The sequence below is a fragment of the Caenorhabditis elegans genome, chromosome V, assembly GCF_000002985.6.
Source record: "Caenorhabditis elegans chromosome V".
NCBI lineage: Eukaryota > Metazoa > Nematoda > Chromadorea > Rhabditida > Rhabditidae > Caenorhabditis > Caenorhabditis elegans.
Genome location: NC_003283.11, coordinates 6,389,859 through 6,408,825, shown reverse-complemented (window position 1 = coordinate 6,408,825; position 18,967 = coordinate 6,389,859). Strand labels below are relative to the sequence as shown.

General features: G+C 43.3%; 3 protein-coding genes across 3 annotated transcripts; 2 read left to right on the top strand and 1 right to left on the bottom strand.

The window, feature by feature from the left end:
* Positions 1 to 42: 42 nt before the first annotated feature.
* Positions 43 to 7,447, top strand: bcf-1 (bacterial colonization factor; the record flags this gene model as incomplete). The annotated part of the gene is made up of 5 exons (NM_072226.9): positions 43 to 168; positions 221 to 444; positions 1,235 to 6,770; positions 6,823 to 7,009; positions 7,096 to 7,447. The coding sequence occupies 5 exons, from the start codon at positions 43 to 45 to the stop codon at positions 7,293 to 7,295; spliced, it is 6,273 nt and encodes a 2,090-aa protein (NP_504627.1). The 3' UTR covers positions 7,296 to 7,447.
* Positions 7,448 to 8,894: 1,447 nt separating this feature from the next.
* Positions 8,895 to 16,289, top strand: gfi-1 (ET module). The gene is made up of 5 exons (NM_072225.6): positions 8,895 to 9,030; positions 9,080 to 9,303; positions 9,882 to 15,417; positions 15,470 to 15,656; positions 15,740 to 16,289. Exons 1-5 carry the CDS (start codon positions 8,905 to 8,907, stop codon positions 16,126 to 16,128), a joined length of 6,462 nt encoding a protein of 2,153 aa, NP_504626.1. The 5' UTR covers positions 8,895 to 8,904; the 3' UTR covers positions 16,129 to 16,289.
* Positions 16,260 to 18,363, bottom strand: F57F4.1 (HotDog ACOT-type domain-containing protein). The gene is made up of 7 exons (NM_072224.2): positions 18,257 to 18,363; positions 17,971 to 18,210; positions 17,716 to 17,927; positions 17,210 to 17,354; positions 16,937 to 17,158; positions 16,550 to 16,894; positions 16,260 to 16,507 (listed from the first exon to the last, which is right to left on the bottom strand). The coding sequence occupies exons 1-7, from the start codon at positions 18,323 to 18,325 to the stop codon at positions 16,355 to 16,357; spliced, it is 1,386 nt and encodes a 461-aa protein (NP_504625.1). The 5' UTR covers positions 18,326 to 18,363; the 3' UTR covers positions 16,260 to 16,354.
* Between the last annotated feature and the right edge of the window lie 604 nt (positions 18,364 to 18,967).

Below are 18,967 nucleotides of genomic sequence, written 5' to 3'. Positions count from 1 at the left end.
TTTTTAAGGATCTTACTATTCACTAACACATTCAAATTTCAGATGCGCTTGGGCATTTTCCTGCTGGCACTTGCCGGCTGTTGTAGTTTCGCTAGTGCTAAACAAAACTGCTTAGTCGGAAATCTAATTGTATCGGAAAATGTTATTACATCAAAGTCTGTTGAATTGGTACGTCCATCTAATATACATACATTCTATATATTTACTTTAACTGTTTCAGAGAGAATGCGAAGGATTGTGCAGAAAACAAACTGTCAAATCTCCAAGCGGAGGACTTGTTCTCTTGACATGCGAAGAGAACAAGCTTATGGCTTTCATTAACAAAGGACAGGATTGCTCCAGCAGTGAGCTTGAGACATCATGCTTCTGCGAGGATGAGTTGTGTAACAAGGTCGACTTGGAAGAAAATATTCCAAAGCCAATCGAAGTTATTAATGCCCCAAAGTGAGTTTTGTTATCACTGTTATTTTTGACAACTGATAGGAATTGAGGTTTGCATAAGTCTCTGATAGTAACTTTTGATAAACGACTATTTTTGATAACAGCTGCGAAAGAGAAAAACTGATGCAAAATCAGATTAATTTTTTGACCAATTGAAACTTTTTTTAATATTTCGAAATTTTGAATATTAGAGAAACTAAAAACACACGTCGAAATTTCTCCCGTAGATTTGTTTTTAACTTTAGCGATTGGTTTTGAGCAATTTTTTTCCAAATTTTAAAACATTTTCAAGTTTGTACGATTCAAATGTTTAACGTTTATATGAAATCCATCGTTTTTAGATCAAAAATATGTGTAGCCTTAAATTTTTTAAACTCCTTCCGGAAATCGCACTAACTTCTTACTATATAATATTATTTTTTTAGTATGACTTTTCAGCGATATAGTCTAAAATTGAACTTTTTCACTGTACTTTCTTTTACTATACTTTGTCCTAGTTCAATTCCTGACCACAAACTGTTACGTGTGTAAATTTGCCAGTCAACGTCAAACTGATAACAATAATGGAATAATTGGTTTACATTTGGGCGCGCTTCTTATCTGACTGTGCCAATAACGCACGCAACACAACCATAAAACGTGGCTAGTTAGCTCCTCGGCATTGAAATTCGGAAATATTTTAACCAATTGTGTGATAAGAGATTGATAGTACATTTTTACCAATTACCAAAAAACTTCCCTGAAGGAAGATCAAAGAAGATAAGTGAAGATAAATTGAATGTATTAATTGCAGCAACATCCTCTGCTACGTCGGATTCTATGCCAACAACACTACTCCAGGATTCGGATCAGGAGACACCGTCACTTGCTCCCCAGGAAATGTATGTACCAGTGTTTCTGGAGTCTACAACGGATATGACGCTGCTGCCTACGCTTGCATGCCACAAGGACTTTGCGACAGCATCTTCCCAAATATTGACCCAAATAATCCAATCGCCTGCACCAATCTCGCTGGAACCAACATTCAAGGATGCTGCTGTTACAAGCAAGATTGTACTAGCCTCGCTCCAATGAACAACCCACCAACTCCATCTCCATGGAACAAGAACAACCAGACATGCTATCAAGGAATTTCCGTCAACGGAGCTCTCTTGTACGGAGGATCTTTCTCTCAATGCTTGGGAGAATGCGGATCTGCTCGTATTCGTACCACTTACAATGGAGCCAATGTATGGGGAGAGATCTTCGTTTGTGACCCAGTCAACGTCTTCACTGCTTTGAACCTCGACAACGGATGCATGAACCTTGACACCCAAAACATCAATGGAGTCCCAACCGCTCTCATCACCGGCTGTGCCTGCAACAGCATGGACAAATGTATTGACCCAACTGTTGTTCCACCAGTCTACCCAGTCAAGCAGCTCAGATGCGCTGTCGGACTTTACAATGGAACAACCTGGCTCGGAGCTGAAATGAACTGCCAAGGACGATGTGGACGTGTCAGGTTCAATGCCAACGGACAACAAGTTTCATACTTCACTTGCATGCCATACGATGTCTGCGCTGGATTCGGACTTGCTTCCACTGAAGGACAAACCTACAATCCACCACAAGACGAGGAACTTGAGGTGTACTGCTGCTCTGCTAGCAACAACTGCAACGTTAACAATCCATACATTCTCGGACGTGTGAATAACTCTGCTGTGTCTACCGCCAAGTATCCAGTTCTCTGCTACGGAGGAATCTGGGTTAACGGAGTTTCCATCACCAACTCTGCTTACGGACTCTGCCAAGGAGAGTGTGCTTCAGCTAGCTTCACCACCACCTTCGCCAACCAAGTTCACAATGCTACCATCTACACTTGCGATCCAGTCACAATGTGCCAACAAGCCGGAATCTCCAACTCTTGCGGAAGCGTTCTTGGAGGAGTCAATGCTTGCTGTTGCGACAATGATCTTTGCATTGATCCAAACAGAGGATCTCAACGCCCACAACTTCGTTGCTATTCTGGAGTTTCTATTCCACAAGACAAATACAACACTGGAGGAGACCAATTCTGTGATGGATGGTGCGGATCCTTGAACTCTGTTGTCAACGGAAAGAACGCAACTGTCTACTACTGCGCCCCAGTTGGAATGTGCCGCTACTTCGGACTCGGATTCGGAGGATCTTACGGAAACTGTGGACAAATCCCAGGAGCTGACCCACAAGTCACTGGATGCTGCTGCTCAGAAACTGACAACTGTCTTGCCCCAGCTGGAGTCAACGTCACTGCCATCCCAGCTCGTCGTGACCCAAGAATTGTCTGCTACGAAGGAATCCATCTCAACGGACAAAACATCAGCCAGCCTTACTACCGCATGTGCGACGGAGAATGTGTGTCTGTTTCCCTTGGAGGAACCGTCAATAACAACTCTCACTACGCTACTCTCTACACCTGCGATCCAAGCAGTGCCTGTGCCGCGATGGGACTTCGTAACAACTGCTCCACCATTGACAACTCTCTCACTGCTTGCTGCTGTGACTCCAATGAGTGTATTGATCCAACCTACAACCGTGTTCCAGGAAAAGCTCTCAAATGCTACGTCGGTATCAGCACCCAGCACAAGGGAAACATCGCAGGAGCTGAAGTTCTTTGCGACGGATATTGTGCCACCGTTTCCGCTGTTGTCGGATCCGACTATGTCACCGCCTTCCATTGCGCTCCAAGATCTATGTGCCGTTCCCTTGGACTTGACAACTCGAACAACACTTTCTACTTGGACAGATTCGTCAACGCGTACTGCTGTGATGTCTTCGACAACTGCAACGTTGCTACGTCTGGATTCAACGTCACCATTCCACCACTTGCACCAAATGAGATGCCACGCGCTTGCTATTCTGGAATTTTCATTGGAGGAAGCCAAATCTCTGACGGAGGATGGACTGCTTGCAAGGGAGATTGTGTTGCTGTCAACTTGAACACCACATACAACGGAGTTGCTACCACTGCTTCTCTTTACACGTGTGACCCATCTTACATCTGCAGAATGATGAACTCAACAAACAGATGCCACCAACAAGAACAAGGATTCGAGACTTGCTGCTGTGACAGCGATGCTTGCCTCGATCCAACATCCACCCCACCACGTAAACCATATGGAGATGGAAACCTCTGTTACGTCGGAGCTTACTCCTATGATTTGAAGGGAAATACCATCTTCAATGCCGGAGGAGAACAATACTGCGAAGGAAACTGCGCATCTGTTACTTCAACACTTGCCAACGCTAACGTCACTGTTTACGCTTGTGTCCCAGCATACGTCTGTAACAGCTTGTACGTCTATGACAGCTGCCGCACACTCTGGTATGATAGAGATATCACTGGATGTTGTTGTACCAATGGACCTAACTGCAACTTGAATCAAGTTGTTCCAAGACCTCCAATCAACAATCCCGGAAGAAGACGTCCACGTGTTGAATATCCAATCACCTGCCCAGCTGGTCTTATCGTTGACGGATTCAACCAAACTCCAATGGAATTCTCCGTTTGCTTCGGTGAATGTGCCTCTGTCAGCATCAATGCTACGATCAACGGAACTTTGCACACGGCTTCCTTCTACACTTGTGATCCATCGTCTGTCTGCTACCAACTTAAAGTTCATAACAACTGTACTTCCCCAGAAGCTGGAGTAACCGCTTGCTGCTGCGACAGTGATGCTTGCCTCGACCCGAACAGAGGAAAGACCGTTCCAACTCCACCACTCAAGTGCTACGTTGGACTTTACTCTACCAGCGTGCCATCACTTCAAACCGGAGCTGAACAACTCTGCGACGGAAAGTGCGCTTCTGTTAGCGCTCGCATTGCCAATGACAACGTGACCCTCTTCGCTTGTGTTCCACACTCTCTATGCCGTTCCCTCGAGCTCTACGATTCCTGCGCCCGCATGGAGCCATACTACCCAGAATTCCGAGCTTGCTGCTGTGACAATGCTGATAACTGCAACGTTCAACAGACCCATCTTGCCAATGTGATCAACACCACCATCCCACTCACTCCACTCAATGATGCTCCAATATCTTGCTACTCCGGACTTTTCATCAACGGAACCGCTTACAGCTCAGCTGGATGGCAGGTTTGCCAAGGAGAGTGTGTCTCAGTATCAATCACATCTCAATTCAATGGACAAGCCGGAACCGCTGCTCTTTACACCTGCGATCCATCCCGCGTTTGCCGTAATTTGAACATTCTGAACAAGTGCTCCAGTCTTGAGAACGGAATTACCGGATGCTGCTGTAACACCAATGCCTGTATTGATCCAACAGTCTATCCAGCTCGTAACCCAGGAAACCAACTTATGTGCTATGCTGGTATCAGCTCGAACTACATTGTTAATGGAAGCGCAGTTAACGTTGGAGCTCAAATTCCATGTAACGGACAATGCTCATCCCTCTCAGGAGTTGTCGGTGGATTCCAAGTCAACACCTATCACTGCATGCCAAACTCGATCTGTAACTCCCTTGAACTCTACGACAACTGCAAACCAGTTTGGAATGACAACCAAGTCACTGGATGCTGCTGTAACAATGCCAACAACTGTAACATTGCCAATACCACCATCACTCCACCACCACCACCAACTTCAGTCGACTATGCTATTGCTTGCTACACTGGACTTTATGTCAACGGTGTTCCATCTACTCCAGTCATTCTCGGAGCTTGCCAGGGACAATGTGCGTCCATCTCATTGAACACTACACTCAACGGAGTTGCCACCACAGCAACTCTTTACGGATGCGACCCAAGCACTGTTTGCCAATCTCTCAACATGAACAACTGGTGTGCCTCCCCAATCCCAGGAGTCTCCGGATGCTGCTGTAACACTGATCTCTGCCTTGATCCACCAAAGAACAAGACTGTACCATCTGGATTCCGCAAGTGCTTCGCTGGAATCTACGCTCAAGGAAAGGCCACTGGATCTGAAATCTTCTGCCCAGGAAAGTGCGCCTCAATTCAAGCTACCCTCAACCAAGACCCAGTTGCTATCTTCGGATGCGTGCCAACCCAATTCTGCAGACAACTCGAGATGTACGACGAGTGCAAACCACTTCCATATGATACCACAGTTACGGGATGCTGCTGCGACAACTACAACAACTGCAACGTCGATTTGGCTGGATATGGTGGAAAGATCAATACTTCAATGCCAGTTACGAACTTCCGTGATTATCCAATCGCTTGCTTCTCTGGTCTTTACGTCAATAACATGCCAATTTCCATCGCTGGTTGGCAAGCATGTAAGGGAGAATGCGCTTCTGCTACTCTCTCAACCATGTACAATGGAGCTCTCACCAACGCTACAATTTACACTTGCGATCCAGTCAGCACATGCTATCAACTTGGAATGAACAACAATTGTACTACCATTGAGAATGGACTTTCCGGATGCTGCTGTTCTACCGATGCTTGCCTCGACCCAACTGTTTCTCCACCACGTACTCCTAACCCACTCAAGTGCTACGTTGGTCTACAATCTACCTACAATTCGTTGAGCCTCGGAGCTGAGACCTATTGTTCCGGACAATGCGCTTCATTGACTGGAATCGTCGGAGGTTTCAATGTCACTACTTATCACTGTGTTGCTGATACTATCTGCAAATCTCTTGAGATTAAGGATACTTGTCGTCCACTTTGGAGTGACAGAGAAGTCACTGCCTGCTGCTGTAACAACGCGGACAACTGCAACCTCAAGGATCCAAATGTGAAACCAGGACCAGCAGTTCTTCCAGATTTCCCAACTGCTTGCTACCAGGGACTCCTTGTCAACAACCAAACATACGGTGCTCCATTGACTCTTCAAGGATGTTACGGAGACTGTGCATCTATCACCATCTCTACCACCATCCAGAACCAGAATCACACCGCAACTTTGTTGACATGCGACCCAACAACTGTCTGCCAACAGCTCAACATGTCCAACTCCTGCCAAACCGTTGAGCCAGGAGTTTCCGGATGTTGCTGCGACACCGATGGATGCCTCAACCCACTCACCAACACTTACCCAGGACCAGCCAAGTGCTACGTCGGAGTCTACACCAGTGACGGAAATGTCAACGTTGGAGGAACCGTATCATGTGACGGATATTGCGGATCTCTTGAGACAACTGTCAATAATGTTCTTTACAAGTCATATCATTGCGTTCCAAAGACAATTTGCAAGTCCCTTGGATTAAACAACGAGCGTAAGACCATCTCCACAGACAAGGATATCACCGGTTACTGCTGCACAACCGGAACCAACTGCAACGTCAAGGAAGCTGCCGTAAACACCACAAACACTATTCCAGTTGTAAGTTCATTGCTTAAAAATAATCAAAGTTATTCGTATCATACCATTTCAGCCAACTGGAATTCCAATGATTTTGTGCCGTTCTTCCATCTATCTCAATGGAGGACCAGTCACAGCTGACTCTTACAGTGCTTGCGCTGGATCGTGCGCCTCAATTTCTTACACTGCACCATACAATGGTGGAAACCAGACACTCACACTTTACACCTGTGATCCAGTTACTGTCTGTACCTCCTTGAGTAAGTTTTTTTTTTTAATGTATAGCCAATATATTTCATAGCTGGCCATTATTTATTCTTCGAAATTCAAAATTAATCAATTCTAGACTTGACCAACTCGTGTGCTTCTATTGACGGCGGACTCTCCGGATGCTGTTGTAGCACTAATAACTGCGTTGGTCCAAACAATGGCCCAGGAATTGTAACCACACAATCACCAGCCACAACCACAAAGGGCTCATCTTCCATCACCTTCTCAATTCTTGCACTTTTCGCTGCTGTGTATATCGCTCTGACTAGACATTAGGCCAGCTTTAGATAATTTTTCTCATTTCTTTCATGTACATATGTGCTCTTTTCGCGCATAACTTTTTGTTTGTTCTTTTTTTTTAATTTTCTCCTTTTCTTTGAAGATTCTAAATCTTAATTGTTGAGCGATCTTTACAATAAAATTATTTCTCGACACAAAATAATATTCAAAACAAAAGCATTGCCACTCCATTAAAGGTGGCCTATCACATATCATATTTTGTCGGTCTTCCGTTTTAGCAACAACTAATACATATTGGTATTGAGCGCGTTTAATGGTTGCCACAGTTTTCAATTTTCAATTAATTCAAATTTCAGCTGTATAACCGTGGATTTTTTTAAATTAAACAAAAAATTATTCGAAAATTGCTAAAGGAAGATCGGGAGAAGGCATCGGTCAAAATTTCTCGTACTTCGTTTTTTTTCGCAATTTCCTTACTAATATGATGGAATACTACAGTTTGAAACAATAAACCCACCTTTAGGCCACCTTTAGACTACCTTTAACCCAAAGAAAACAACTTGAAATTAAACAAGAATTGTAGTGTTTTTAACTGATATTTGGCTAACTAAGTTTTTTTGTTGATCTGTTGTCAATATTACACTGGCACTAAAATTACCACAGTGCGCACTATGAAACCCAATTTTTCCAGCATGGAATTTTAAAATATCGATCAATGTTGTTTCAGATACATTATAAAATTTTTAGATTCAAGGCTCTCAAAGAAAGAAATAATTAAATTGAATTTTGATTTTTTGATATTGAAATTTCCTTTCGAATTTCCGTGTTTTATGATCAGTGCTGATAACAAACGAGTGAGATGTGGCAAAAGGTAAACAAAACAATAAGTGGTGTAGTTTTGGAATGTCAGTAAGCGTTTCTGAAATTACCTGATTTTATGGAAATGGGTGTATTTTTCCCACAAACTGCTCAAACTGGCATACTGTACTCAACTAGATAGAAGCTAAAAATCGAATAGCCCCAGCGGGAAAATTCTTAAAATTTAGATAAAATAACCAAATTATTACTTACATCGTAGTTTCACAGTATTTATGGTTAAAAAAATCTGAAAACAAATTCCGCATCCCTGTGGGCTTTTTTGAGTTTTTCAGTCAAGTTTTCTCGCACTTTCTCTTGTCTGTACTTTCCCTTTCATATTCTTACTAATATGACCGAGTACTGTAGTTCGAGACAATAAACCCACAAGACCACCTTTGAATCAACGAATTGACGCAAAAATGTGCAATAAAACCAAATTTCCTGCTCCAAATGCCTTTTTGAAGCTCTTTTTCTTTGTTTGTTTCTTTTGCAGCTGAAGTCAATAATTTTGTATTCTGCTTCACAAGTTTCGCCTTCAAGGTTCTGAGAATCCACCCACTTTGTGTTTTATCGAAACTACAGTTAACAAGGACCGATTGCCGATTATGAACCAATTTCGACAATTTTGACATTATAAGAGGCTTAATTCACTCAATTTACATTAGTCAGGTACTCAATTTCTTCTTTCCGCTCGGAGAAGTCGCACTCATGTTTTAACAATCATTTTCCTATTCTTCATTTGTTGAAATTGAATATTTAATTTGCCACTAACACATTCAAATTTCAGATGCGCTTGGGCATTTTCCTGCTGGCACTTGCCGGCTGTTGTAGTTTCGCTAGTGCTAAACAAAACTGCTTAGTCGGAAATCTAATTGTATCGGAAAATGTTATTACATCAAAGTCTGTTGAATTGGTACGTCCAACCGATATAAATTCTATATTTTTCCATTTGACTACTTCAGAGAGAATGCGAAGGATTGTGCAGAAAACAAACTGTCAAATCTCCAAGCGGAGGACTTGTTCTCTTGACATGCGAAGAGAACAAGCTCATGGCTTTCATTAACAAAGGACAGGATTGCTCCAGCAGTGAGCTTGAGACATCATGCTTCTGCGAGGATGAGTTGTGTAACAAGGTCGACTTGGAAGAAAATATTCCAAAGCCAATCGAAGTTATTAATGCCCCAAAGTGAGTTTTGTTATCACTGTTTTTTTGACAACTGATAGGAATTGAGGTGTATATCTTCTTTCTTTCTTTTTCAAAAAAAAATGGACCAATTCATTCAATTATTGGATTAAAAGATCTGTATGAGTACCAAAACAACAATTTTTCATCTTGAGTGTTTCATTAACACTTTTTCAAGCAAATGCAATTTGAGAATGTGTACCTTCAAATTCGTTGATTTAAAAAAAAAACTCTCATAAAATATTGTAATTTGAAAACTGCAAAAACCAGTCCAAAATTCCAAAGCTTTATTTTGCTATATTTAATCCAATTTCAATTTGTGACTACAGTCAACGTCAAACTGATAACAATAATGGAATAATTGTTTTACATTTGGGCGCGCTTCTTATCTGATTGTGCCAATAGCGCATGCAACACAACCATGAAATGTGGCTCGATAGCTCCTCGGCATTTAAATTCCGAAATACCAATCGTGTGATAAGAAACTGATACATATGTAGTATATTTTTGGCGATCGCCAAAATTTTCCTAGGAGGAAAATCAAAGAAAAATAGTAAAATACTGATTTTGTGTGTTTGCAGCAATATCCTCTGCTACGTCGGATTCTATGCCAACAACACTACTCCAGGATTCGGATCAGGGGACACCGTCACTTGCTCCGCAGGAAATGTATGTACCAGTGTTTCTGGAGTCTACAACGGATACGACGCTGCTGCCTACGCTTGCATGCCACAAGGACTTTGCGACGGCATCTTCCCAAATATTGACCCAAATAATCCAATCGCCTGCACCAATCTCGCTGGAACCAACATTCAAGGATGCTGCTGTTACAAGCAAGATTGTACTAGCCTCGCTCCAATGAACAACCCACCAACTCCATCTCCATGGAACAAGAACAACCAGACATGCTATCAAGGAATTTCCGTCAACGGAGCTCTCTTGTATGGAGGATCCTTCTCTCAATGCTTGGGAGAATGCGGATCTGCTCGTATTCGTACCACTTACAATGGAGCCAATGTATGGGGAGAGATCTTCGTTTGCGACCCAGTCAACGTCTTCACTGCTTTGAACCTCGACAGCGGATGCATGAACCTTGACACCCAAAACATCAATGGAGTCCCAACCGCTCTCATCACCGGCTGTGCCTGCAACAGCATGGACAAATGTATTGACCCAACTGTTGTTCCACCAGTCTACCCAGTCAAGCAGCTCAGATGCGCTGTCGGACTTTACAATGGAACAACCTGGCTCGGAGCTGAAATGAACTGCCAAGGACGATGTGGACGTGTCAGGTTCAATGCCAACGGACAACAAGTTTCATACTTCACTTGCATGCCATACGATGTCTGCGCTGGATTCGGACTTGCTTCCACTGAAGGACAAACCTACAATCCACCACAAGACGAGGAACTTGAGGTGTACTGCTGCTCTGCTAGCAACAACTGCAACGTTAACAATCCATACATTCTCGGACGTGTGAATAACTCTGCTGTGTCTACCGCCAAGTATCCAGTTCTCTGCTACGGAGGAATCTGGGTTAACGGAGTTTCCATCACCAACTCTGCTTACGGACTCTGCCAAGGAGAGTGTGCTTCAGCTAGCTTCACCACCACCTTCGCCAACCAAGTTCACAATGCTACCATCTACACTTGCGATCCAGTCACAATGTGCCAACAAGCCGGAATCTCCAACTCTTGCGGAAGCGTTCTTGGAGGAGTCAATGCTTGCTGTTGCGACAATGATCTTTGCATTGATCCAAACAGAGGATCTCAACGCCCACAACTTCGTTGCTATTCTGGAGTTTCTATTCCACAAGACAAATACAACACTGGAGGAGACCAATTCTGTGATGGATGGTGCGGATCCTTGAACTCTGTTGTCAACGGAAAGAACGCAACTGTCTACTACTGCGCCCCAGTTGGAATGTGCCGCTACTTCGGACTCGGATTCGGAGGATCTTACGGAAACTGTGGACAAATCCCAGGAGCTGACCCACAAGTCACTGGATGCTGCTGCTCAGAAACTGACAACTGTCTTGCCCCAGCTGGAGTCAACGTCACTGCCATCCCAGCTCGTCGTGACCCAAGAATTGTCTGCTACGAAGGAATCCATCTCAACGGACAAAACATCAGCCAGCCTTACTACCGCATGTGCGACGGAGAATGTGTGTCTGTTTCCCTTGGAGGAACCGTCAATAACAACTCTCACTACGCTACTCTCTACACCTGCGATCCAAGCAGTGCCTGTGCCGCGATGGGACTTCGTAACAACTGCTCCACCATTGACAACTCTCTCACTGCTTGCTGCTGTGACTCCAATGAGTGTATTGATCCAACCTACAACCGTGTTCCAGGAAAAGCTCTCAAATGCTACGTCGGTATCAGCACCCAGCACAAGGGAAACATCGCAGGAGCTGAAGTTCTTTGCGACGGATATTGTGCCACCGTTTCCGCTGTTGTCGGATCCGACTATGTCACCGCCTTCCATTGCGCTCCAAGATCTATGTGCCGTTCCCTTGGACTTGACAACTCGAACAACACTTTCTACTTGGACAGATTCGTCAACGCGTACTGCTGTGATGTCTTCGACAACTGCAACGTTGCTACGTCTGGATTCAACGTCACCATTCCACCACTTGCACCAAATGAGATGCCACGCGCTTGCTATTCTGGAATTTTCATTGGAGGAAGCCAAATCTCTGACGGAGGATGGACTGCTTGCAAGGGAGATTGTGTTGCTGTCAACTTGAACACCACATACAACGGAGTTGCTACCACTGCTTCTCTTTACACGTGTGACCCATCTTACATCTGCAGAATGATGAACTCAACAAACAGATGCCACCAACAAGAACAAGGATTCGAGACTTGCTGCTGTGACAGCGATGCTTGCCTCGATCCAACATCCACCCCACCACGTAAACCATATGGAGATGGAAACCTCTGTTACGTCGGAGCTTACTCCTATGATTTGAAGGGAAATACCATCTTCAATGCCGGAGGAGAACAATACTGCGAAGGAAACTGCGCATCTGTTACTTCAACACTTGCCAACGCTAACGTCACTGTTTACGCTTGTGTCCCAACATACGTCTGTAACAGCTTGTACGTCTATGACAGCTGCCGCACACTCTGGTATGATAGAGATATCACTGGATGTTGTTGTACCAATGGACCTAACTGCAACTTGAATCAAGTTGTTCCAAGACCTCCAATCAACAATCCCGGAAGAAGACGTCCACGTGTTGAATATCCAATCACCTGCCCAGCTGGTCTTATCGTTGACGGATTCAACCAAACTCCAATGGAATTCTCCGTTTGCTTCGGTGAATGTGCCTCTGTCAGCATCAATGCTACGATCAACGGAACTTTGCACACGGCTTCCTTCTACACTTGTGATCCATCGTCTGTCTGCTACCAACTTAAAGTTCATAACAACTGTACTTCCCCAGAAGCTGGAGTCACCGCTTGCTGCTGCGACAGTGATGCTTGCCTCGATCCGAACAGAGGAAAGACCGTTCCAACTCCACCACTCAAGTGCTACGTCGGGCTCTATTCTACCAGCGTGCCATCACTTCAAACCGGAGCTGAACAACTCTGTGACGGCAAGTGTGCCTCGGTTAACGCTCGCATTGCCAATGACAACGTGACCCTCTTCGCTTGTGTTCCACACTCTCTATGCCGTTCCCTCGAGCTCTACGATTCCTGCGCCCGCATGGAGCCATACTACCCAGAATTCCGAGCTTGCTGCTGTGACAATGCTGATAACTGCAACGTTCGACAGACCCATCTTGCCAACGTGATCAACACCACCATTCCACTCACTCCACTCAATGATGCTCCAATATCTTGCTACTCCGGACTTTTCATCAACGGAACCGCTTACAGCTCGGCTGGATGGCAGACTTGCCAAGGAGAGTGTGTCTCAGTATCCATCACATCTCAATTCAATGGACAAGCCGGAACCGCTGCTCTTTACACCTGCGATCCATCCCGCGTTTGCCGTAATTTGAAAATTCTGAACAAGTGCTCCACTCTTGAGAACGGAATTACCGGCTGCTGCTGTAACACCAATGCCTGTATTGATCCAACAGTCTATCCAGCTCGTAACCCAGGAAACCAACTTATGTGCTATGCTGGTATCAGCTCGAACTACATTGTTAATGGAAGCGCAGTTAACGTTGGAGCTCAAATTCCATGTAACGGACAATGCTCATCCCTCTCAGGAGTTGTCGGTGGATTCCAAGTCAACACCTATCACTGCATGCCAAACTCGATCTGTAACTCCCTTGAACTCTACGACAACTGCAAACCAGTTTGGAATGACAACCAAGTCACTGGATGCTGCTGTAACAATGCCAACAACTGTAACATTGCCAATACCACCATCACTCCACCACCACCACCAACTTCAGTCGACTATGCTATTGCTTGCTACACTGGACTTTATGTCAACGGTGTTCCATCTACTCCAGTCATTCTCGGAGCTTGCCAGGGACAATGTGCGTCCATCTCATTGAACACTACACTCAACGGAGTTGCCACCACAGCAACTCTTTACGGATGCGACCCAAGCACTGTTTGCCAATCTCTCAACATGAACAACTGGTGTGCCTCCCCAATCCCAGGAGTCTCCGGATGCTGCTGTAACACTGATCTCTGCCTTGATCCACCAAAGAACAAGACTGTACCATCTGGATTCCGCAAGTGCTTCGCTGGAATCTACGCTCAAGGAAAGGCCACTGGATCTGAAATCTTCTGCCCAGGAAAGTGCGCCTCAATTCAAGCTACCCTCAACCAAGACCCAGTTGCTATCTTCGGATGCGTGCCAACCCAATTCTGCAGACAACTCGAGATGTACGACGAGTGCAAACCACTTCCATATGATACCACAGTTACGGGATGCTGCTGCGACAACTACAACAACTGCAACGTCGATTTGGCTGGATATGGTGGAAAGATCAATACTTCAATGCCAGTTACGAACTTCCGTGATTATCCAATCGCTTGCTTCTCTGGTCTTTACGTCAATAACATGCCAATTTCCATCGCTGGTTGGCAAGCATGTAAGGGAGAATGCGCTTCTGCTACTCTCTCAACCATGTACAATGGAGCTCTCACCAACGCTACAATTTACACTTGCGATCCAGTCAGCACATGCTATCAACTTGGAATGAACAACAATTGTACTACCATTGAGAATGGACTTTCCGGATGCTGCTGTTCTACCGATGCTTGCCTCGACCCAACTGTTTCTCCACCACGTACTCCTAACCCACTCAAGTGCTACGTTGGTCTACAATCTACCTACAATTCGTTGAGCCTCGGAGCTGAGACCTATTGTTCCGGACAATGCGCTTCATTGACTGGAATCGTCGGAGGTTTCAATGTCACTACTTATCACTGTGTTGCTGATACTATCTGCAAATCTCTTGAGATTAAGGATACTTGTCGTCCACTTTGGAGTGACAGAGAAGTCACTGCCTGCTGCTGTAACAACGCGGACAACTGCAACCTCAAGGATCCAAATGTGAAACCAGGACCAGCAGTTCTTCCAGATTTCCCAACTGCTTGCTACCAGGGACTCCTTGTCAACAACCAAACATACGGTGCTCCATTGACTCTTCAAGGATGTTACGGAGACTGTGCATCTATCACCATCTCTACCACCATCCAGAACCAGAATCACACCGCAACTTTGTTGACATGCGACCCAACAACTGTCTGCCAACAGCTCAACATGTCCAACTCCTGCCAAACCGTTGAGCCAGGAGTTTCCGGATGTTGCTGCGACACCGATGGATGCCTCAACCCACTCACCAACACTTACCCAGGACCAGCCAAGTGCTACGTCGGAGTCTACACCAGTGACGGAAATGTCAACGTTGGAGGAACCGTATCATGTGACGGATATTGCGGATCTCTTGAGACAACTGTCAATAATGTTCTTTACAAGTCATATCATTGCGTTCCAAAGACAATTTGCAAGTCCCTTGGATTAAACAACGAGCGTAAGACCATCTCCACAGACAAGGATATCACCGGTTACTGCTGCACAACCGGAACCAACTGCAACGTCAAGGAAGCTGCCGTAAACACCACAAACACTATTCCAGTTGTAAATTCATTGCTTAAAAATAATCAAAGTTATTCGTATCATACCATTTCAGCCAACTGGAATTCCAATGATTTTGTGCCGCTCTTCCATCTATCTCAATAACATCGCTCTGACAGCTGACGCCTACAGTGTATGCGCTGGATCATGTGCGTCTATTTCATACACTGGCCCATACAACGGAGGAAGTCAGACACTGACATTGTACACATGTGATCCAGTTACTGTCTGTACCTCCTTGAGTAAGTTGTATTTGATATATAGCCAATATTTTCCAAGGCAATCCATTATTTATTATTCGAAATTCAAAATTAATTAATTCCAGACTTGGCCAACTCGTGTGCTTCCATTGACGGTGGCCTCTCTGGATGCTGTTGTAGCACTAATAACTGCGTTGGTCCAAACGTGCTGCCAAGCGCCGGCACCACACAGCCATCAACTGTTTCCACATTGTCACCAATTGTTTCCACATTGTCACCAATTGTTTCCACATTGTCACCAATTGTTTCCACATTGTCACCAATTGTTTCCACATTGTCACCAACTGTTTCCACTCTGTCATCAAATGCTACCTCGCTGACACCAAGTAATCCTGTATTGGTATCAACTGCTACTACACAGTCGCCAGCCACAACCACAAAGGGATCATCTTCCATCACCTTCTCAATTCTTGCTCTCTTCGCTGCTGTATATATTGCTTTGACTAGACATTAGGCCAGCTATAGAGAATTTTTCCATCATTTCTTTCATGTATGTGCTTTTTTCGCGCAGATTTTTTATTTTTTTGTTTTACTTATTTCTATTGTTCTTCCTTGAAGAGACTAAATCTTAATTGTTGAGCGTTCTTTCATACTATAAATTTATTTCTCGACAAAACTATATTCGTTACAAAAGAATTTTCACTCCATTCAGCAGAAATATGCCAGAAACCAGATCATTCTCAGGTAATAACTCTCTTGAGAGTGTTCTTCAAAAGACGACGACCTTCGAGGTATGTGATGGCATGGACATAGTGTTTCGGGACCACGGTCAATACATTTGGGTTCTCCACGCTTTCCATTGTAAAATTGAAAACATTCGTGTTAACTCGGGCCTAAATTCAACTTATCAATATAAAAACATTACTAAATCTAACCTCTTGTCCAAGAGTTGGGTGGTTCAACTTGGCAAGCTCAGGAAGCTTATTCTGGTCTGAAATTGATGCGGCCACTTTCATTTGGAGATACTTCCCATCTGTGTAAGTGACGAATGAATCCAAGTGAAGCACATAACCAATTTCAACTGCTTTAGCAAATTCAATATGATCCATTGATCGAACTGCAACTCTTCCTTTACAATACAACTTTGCATTAGTGTAAGCCAATTCAAGAGCCTTTCGCATAAGAAAACCTCCAAAAATTTTTCCATACATATTTTGGTATTCAGGGAAACAGATTTCAGTAACCGAAAGTTTGGTTCTATGCATCCACATTTCAGAGTTCTGAAAATCGGATGTAATACTTGAACTTGACAAGACACTGACCTCCAACACAGGAATATCATTAACTTGGCTTCTTCCAACCAGTTTATTGTGCATTTTATGAATCAATCTCAGTTCCTCATTTGATGGCTGCTTATCCTCAATGTTGCTCATAGTCTTAAAATGTTCTTTTGCCTCATTGATAGTCTCTGCTTCATCTGGACTTTTGGCGACTAAACCGTGAACGCGAATCTTCTTAGTTCCATCCAACGGATCCCGTGAAACCTAGATGAAATATTTTTTACAAGATGAAATAACTCTTTGGAATTAACTAACCATGATGAAATCTGCCTTGAGCAAAAGAATGAGATTTCCACTGTCGTCATTTTGAAAGAGTCTAATCGAAGTCTGCATGCTGCTGGTACCTGCATATGAAACTTGTCCGTCAATGATGACATCTCTCGAAGAATTGATATCTTCTCTGGAAATTATAGTCAATAAAATGGATTCTCGCAACAATATGAAGTGGGAAGGATTACTAAAAATTCTCTGGCCGAATTAGAGCTTTTATGATAGTAAGGTTACAAGGGTCTAGGCGCCGTTTTTAAAAATAAATGTAAGTAGAAGAGAAATGTTCACATTTACTTTGGCAGCAAATCGTGGACGTGAGACTCGTAGAATTAGATCTTCTTAATTACAGCTAGTTTTTTTACAAACTGTTTTTAAAAGATTTTACAAACAATCTAATACATGAAACGGCTATAACCGCGAACACAGATTTTTGAAAAATGTTCCAATTGATTTGGTGGCTCCGCTCTCTCTCGAAACATTTTCTTACGCACTTATGGAAATCAATTCTTTTGACTGAAGCTGTCACAATAGTACGTGGCAGAGTCATTGGACCATCAAGCGAACCATTCTCCGAATTATGAACATAAGCGACATGGACCGCCATGTGATCGAGATCTTCGAGAATTTTCCCAATACGAACATTTCCCATAGCACTTAGGTATTGGCTCTGTTTTTCTTTGTCCGTGCTCAGAGGAATCACAAACTGAAATTAAATTGCTCCGAATAATTCATTTATAATTTTCTACCTTTCGGTAACTGTGCGCAATGGTTCGTGGAGTCAACGGCTTGGTCTTCTTTTCTTCGTCACTAAAATCATTAGGACGGCATTTTGCAACGTGTCCGTAAATCGATGAAACCATTAGATCAATTGGAATATCTGGTTCTGTTGGTAGTTCTCCATGCAATGCACCTCCATGATAAAAGCATGTTTCTGCTTCACCAGTTGTATATACATTACGTTTTTGAATACTTGATGCAGTCCCTGTCTAAAATAGTGTTGGATCTTGGAAAATAATGAAAAAAAAAACATACCGATGATAATGCAATTTTGGCAAAATGACGGACCAGAAAAACTCTCTTCGCCACAGCTTTTGCCAACATTTATTTTTCCGTTTTGAAGTTTGAAGTGTTGAGGAATGAATTTTACTCACGCCAAGATATCGATAGTTTTGTTGGATGTGTTGGGAAATTTTTAATAATACTTGAGCAAATCGGAACACGCATGATTTTAGTTTTAAGTACTTTTAAAAAAATTAATGATAGTATTACATTTTAAACTCAAATGTTTTATATTTTTCTCTCTTTAATTTTTGTATTTTGTAAAAAAACCAGATTATTTTCTACATCCAATTCCTTCAGTCAGTCTTCCAGTGAATCTTATCTTGCAATAAATATTCAAGTCTTTGATTTTGCCTACCTTCGGTTCAAAACACGATAAGTGCATAGCCAGAACATTCGAAGAAAATATAAAAACGCGATTTATTAATTCCGACTGGAATTTGACAATTCAATTCCTTTTTTCCCTATTCCATTGGCCTGATTGATTACGTATTTTGCACAATTTTTTGACTCTGTGAATGTAAAAGTTCAAGTATTCATTTTTCTTGAAAATTAAATTAATTTCCAGTCATTGAACTAAATTGAATAACAAATAGCTCTCAAATGTTTAATCTTTACGTCAGCAGATTGACTTCAAAATTACAATCAGATTGCATGCTTTTTGAACGCTTATCACACTAATCA

Bases quoted from the DNA above. Each gene is read 5' to 3' on its own strand.
- gfi-1 (NM_072225.6), top strand. From the start codon at position 8,905: ATGCGCTTGGGCATTTTCCTGCTGGCACTTGCCGGCTGTTGTAGTTTC. The intron at 9,304-9,881 runs GTGAGTTTTGTT...GTGTGTTTGCAG, and splicing joins GAAGTTATTAATGCCCCAAA to CAATATCCTCTGCTACGTCG. The intron at 15,418-15,469 runs GTAAATTCATTG...ATACCATTTCAG, and splicing joins CCACAAACACTATTCCAGTT to CCAACTGGAATTCCAATGAT.
- F57F4.1 (NM_072224.2), bottom strand. From the start codon at position 18,325: ATGTTGGCAAAAGCTGTGGCGAAGAGAGTTTTTCTGGTCCGTCATTTT. The intron at 17,928-17,970 runs GTAGAAAATTAT...ATTTAATTTCAG, and splicing joins TTGCGCACAGTTACCGAAAG to TTTGTGATTCCTCTGAGCAC. The intron at 17,355-17,715 runs GTGCGTAAGAAA...TATAATTTCCAG, and splicing joins AAAAGAATTGATTTCCATAA to AGAAGATATCAATTCTTCGA.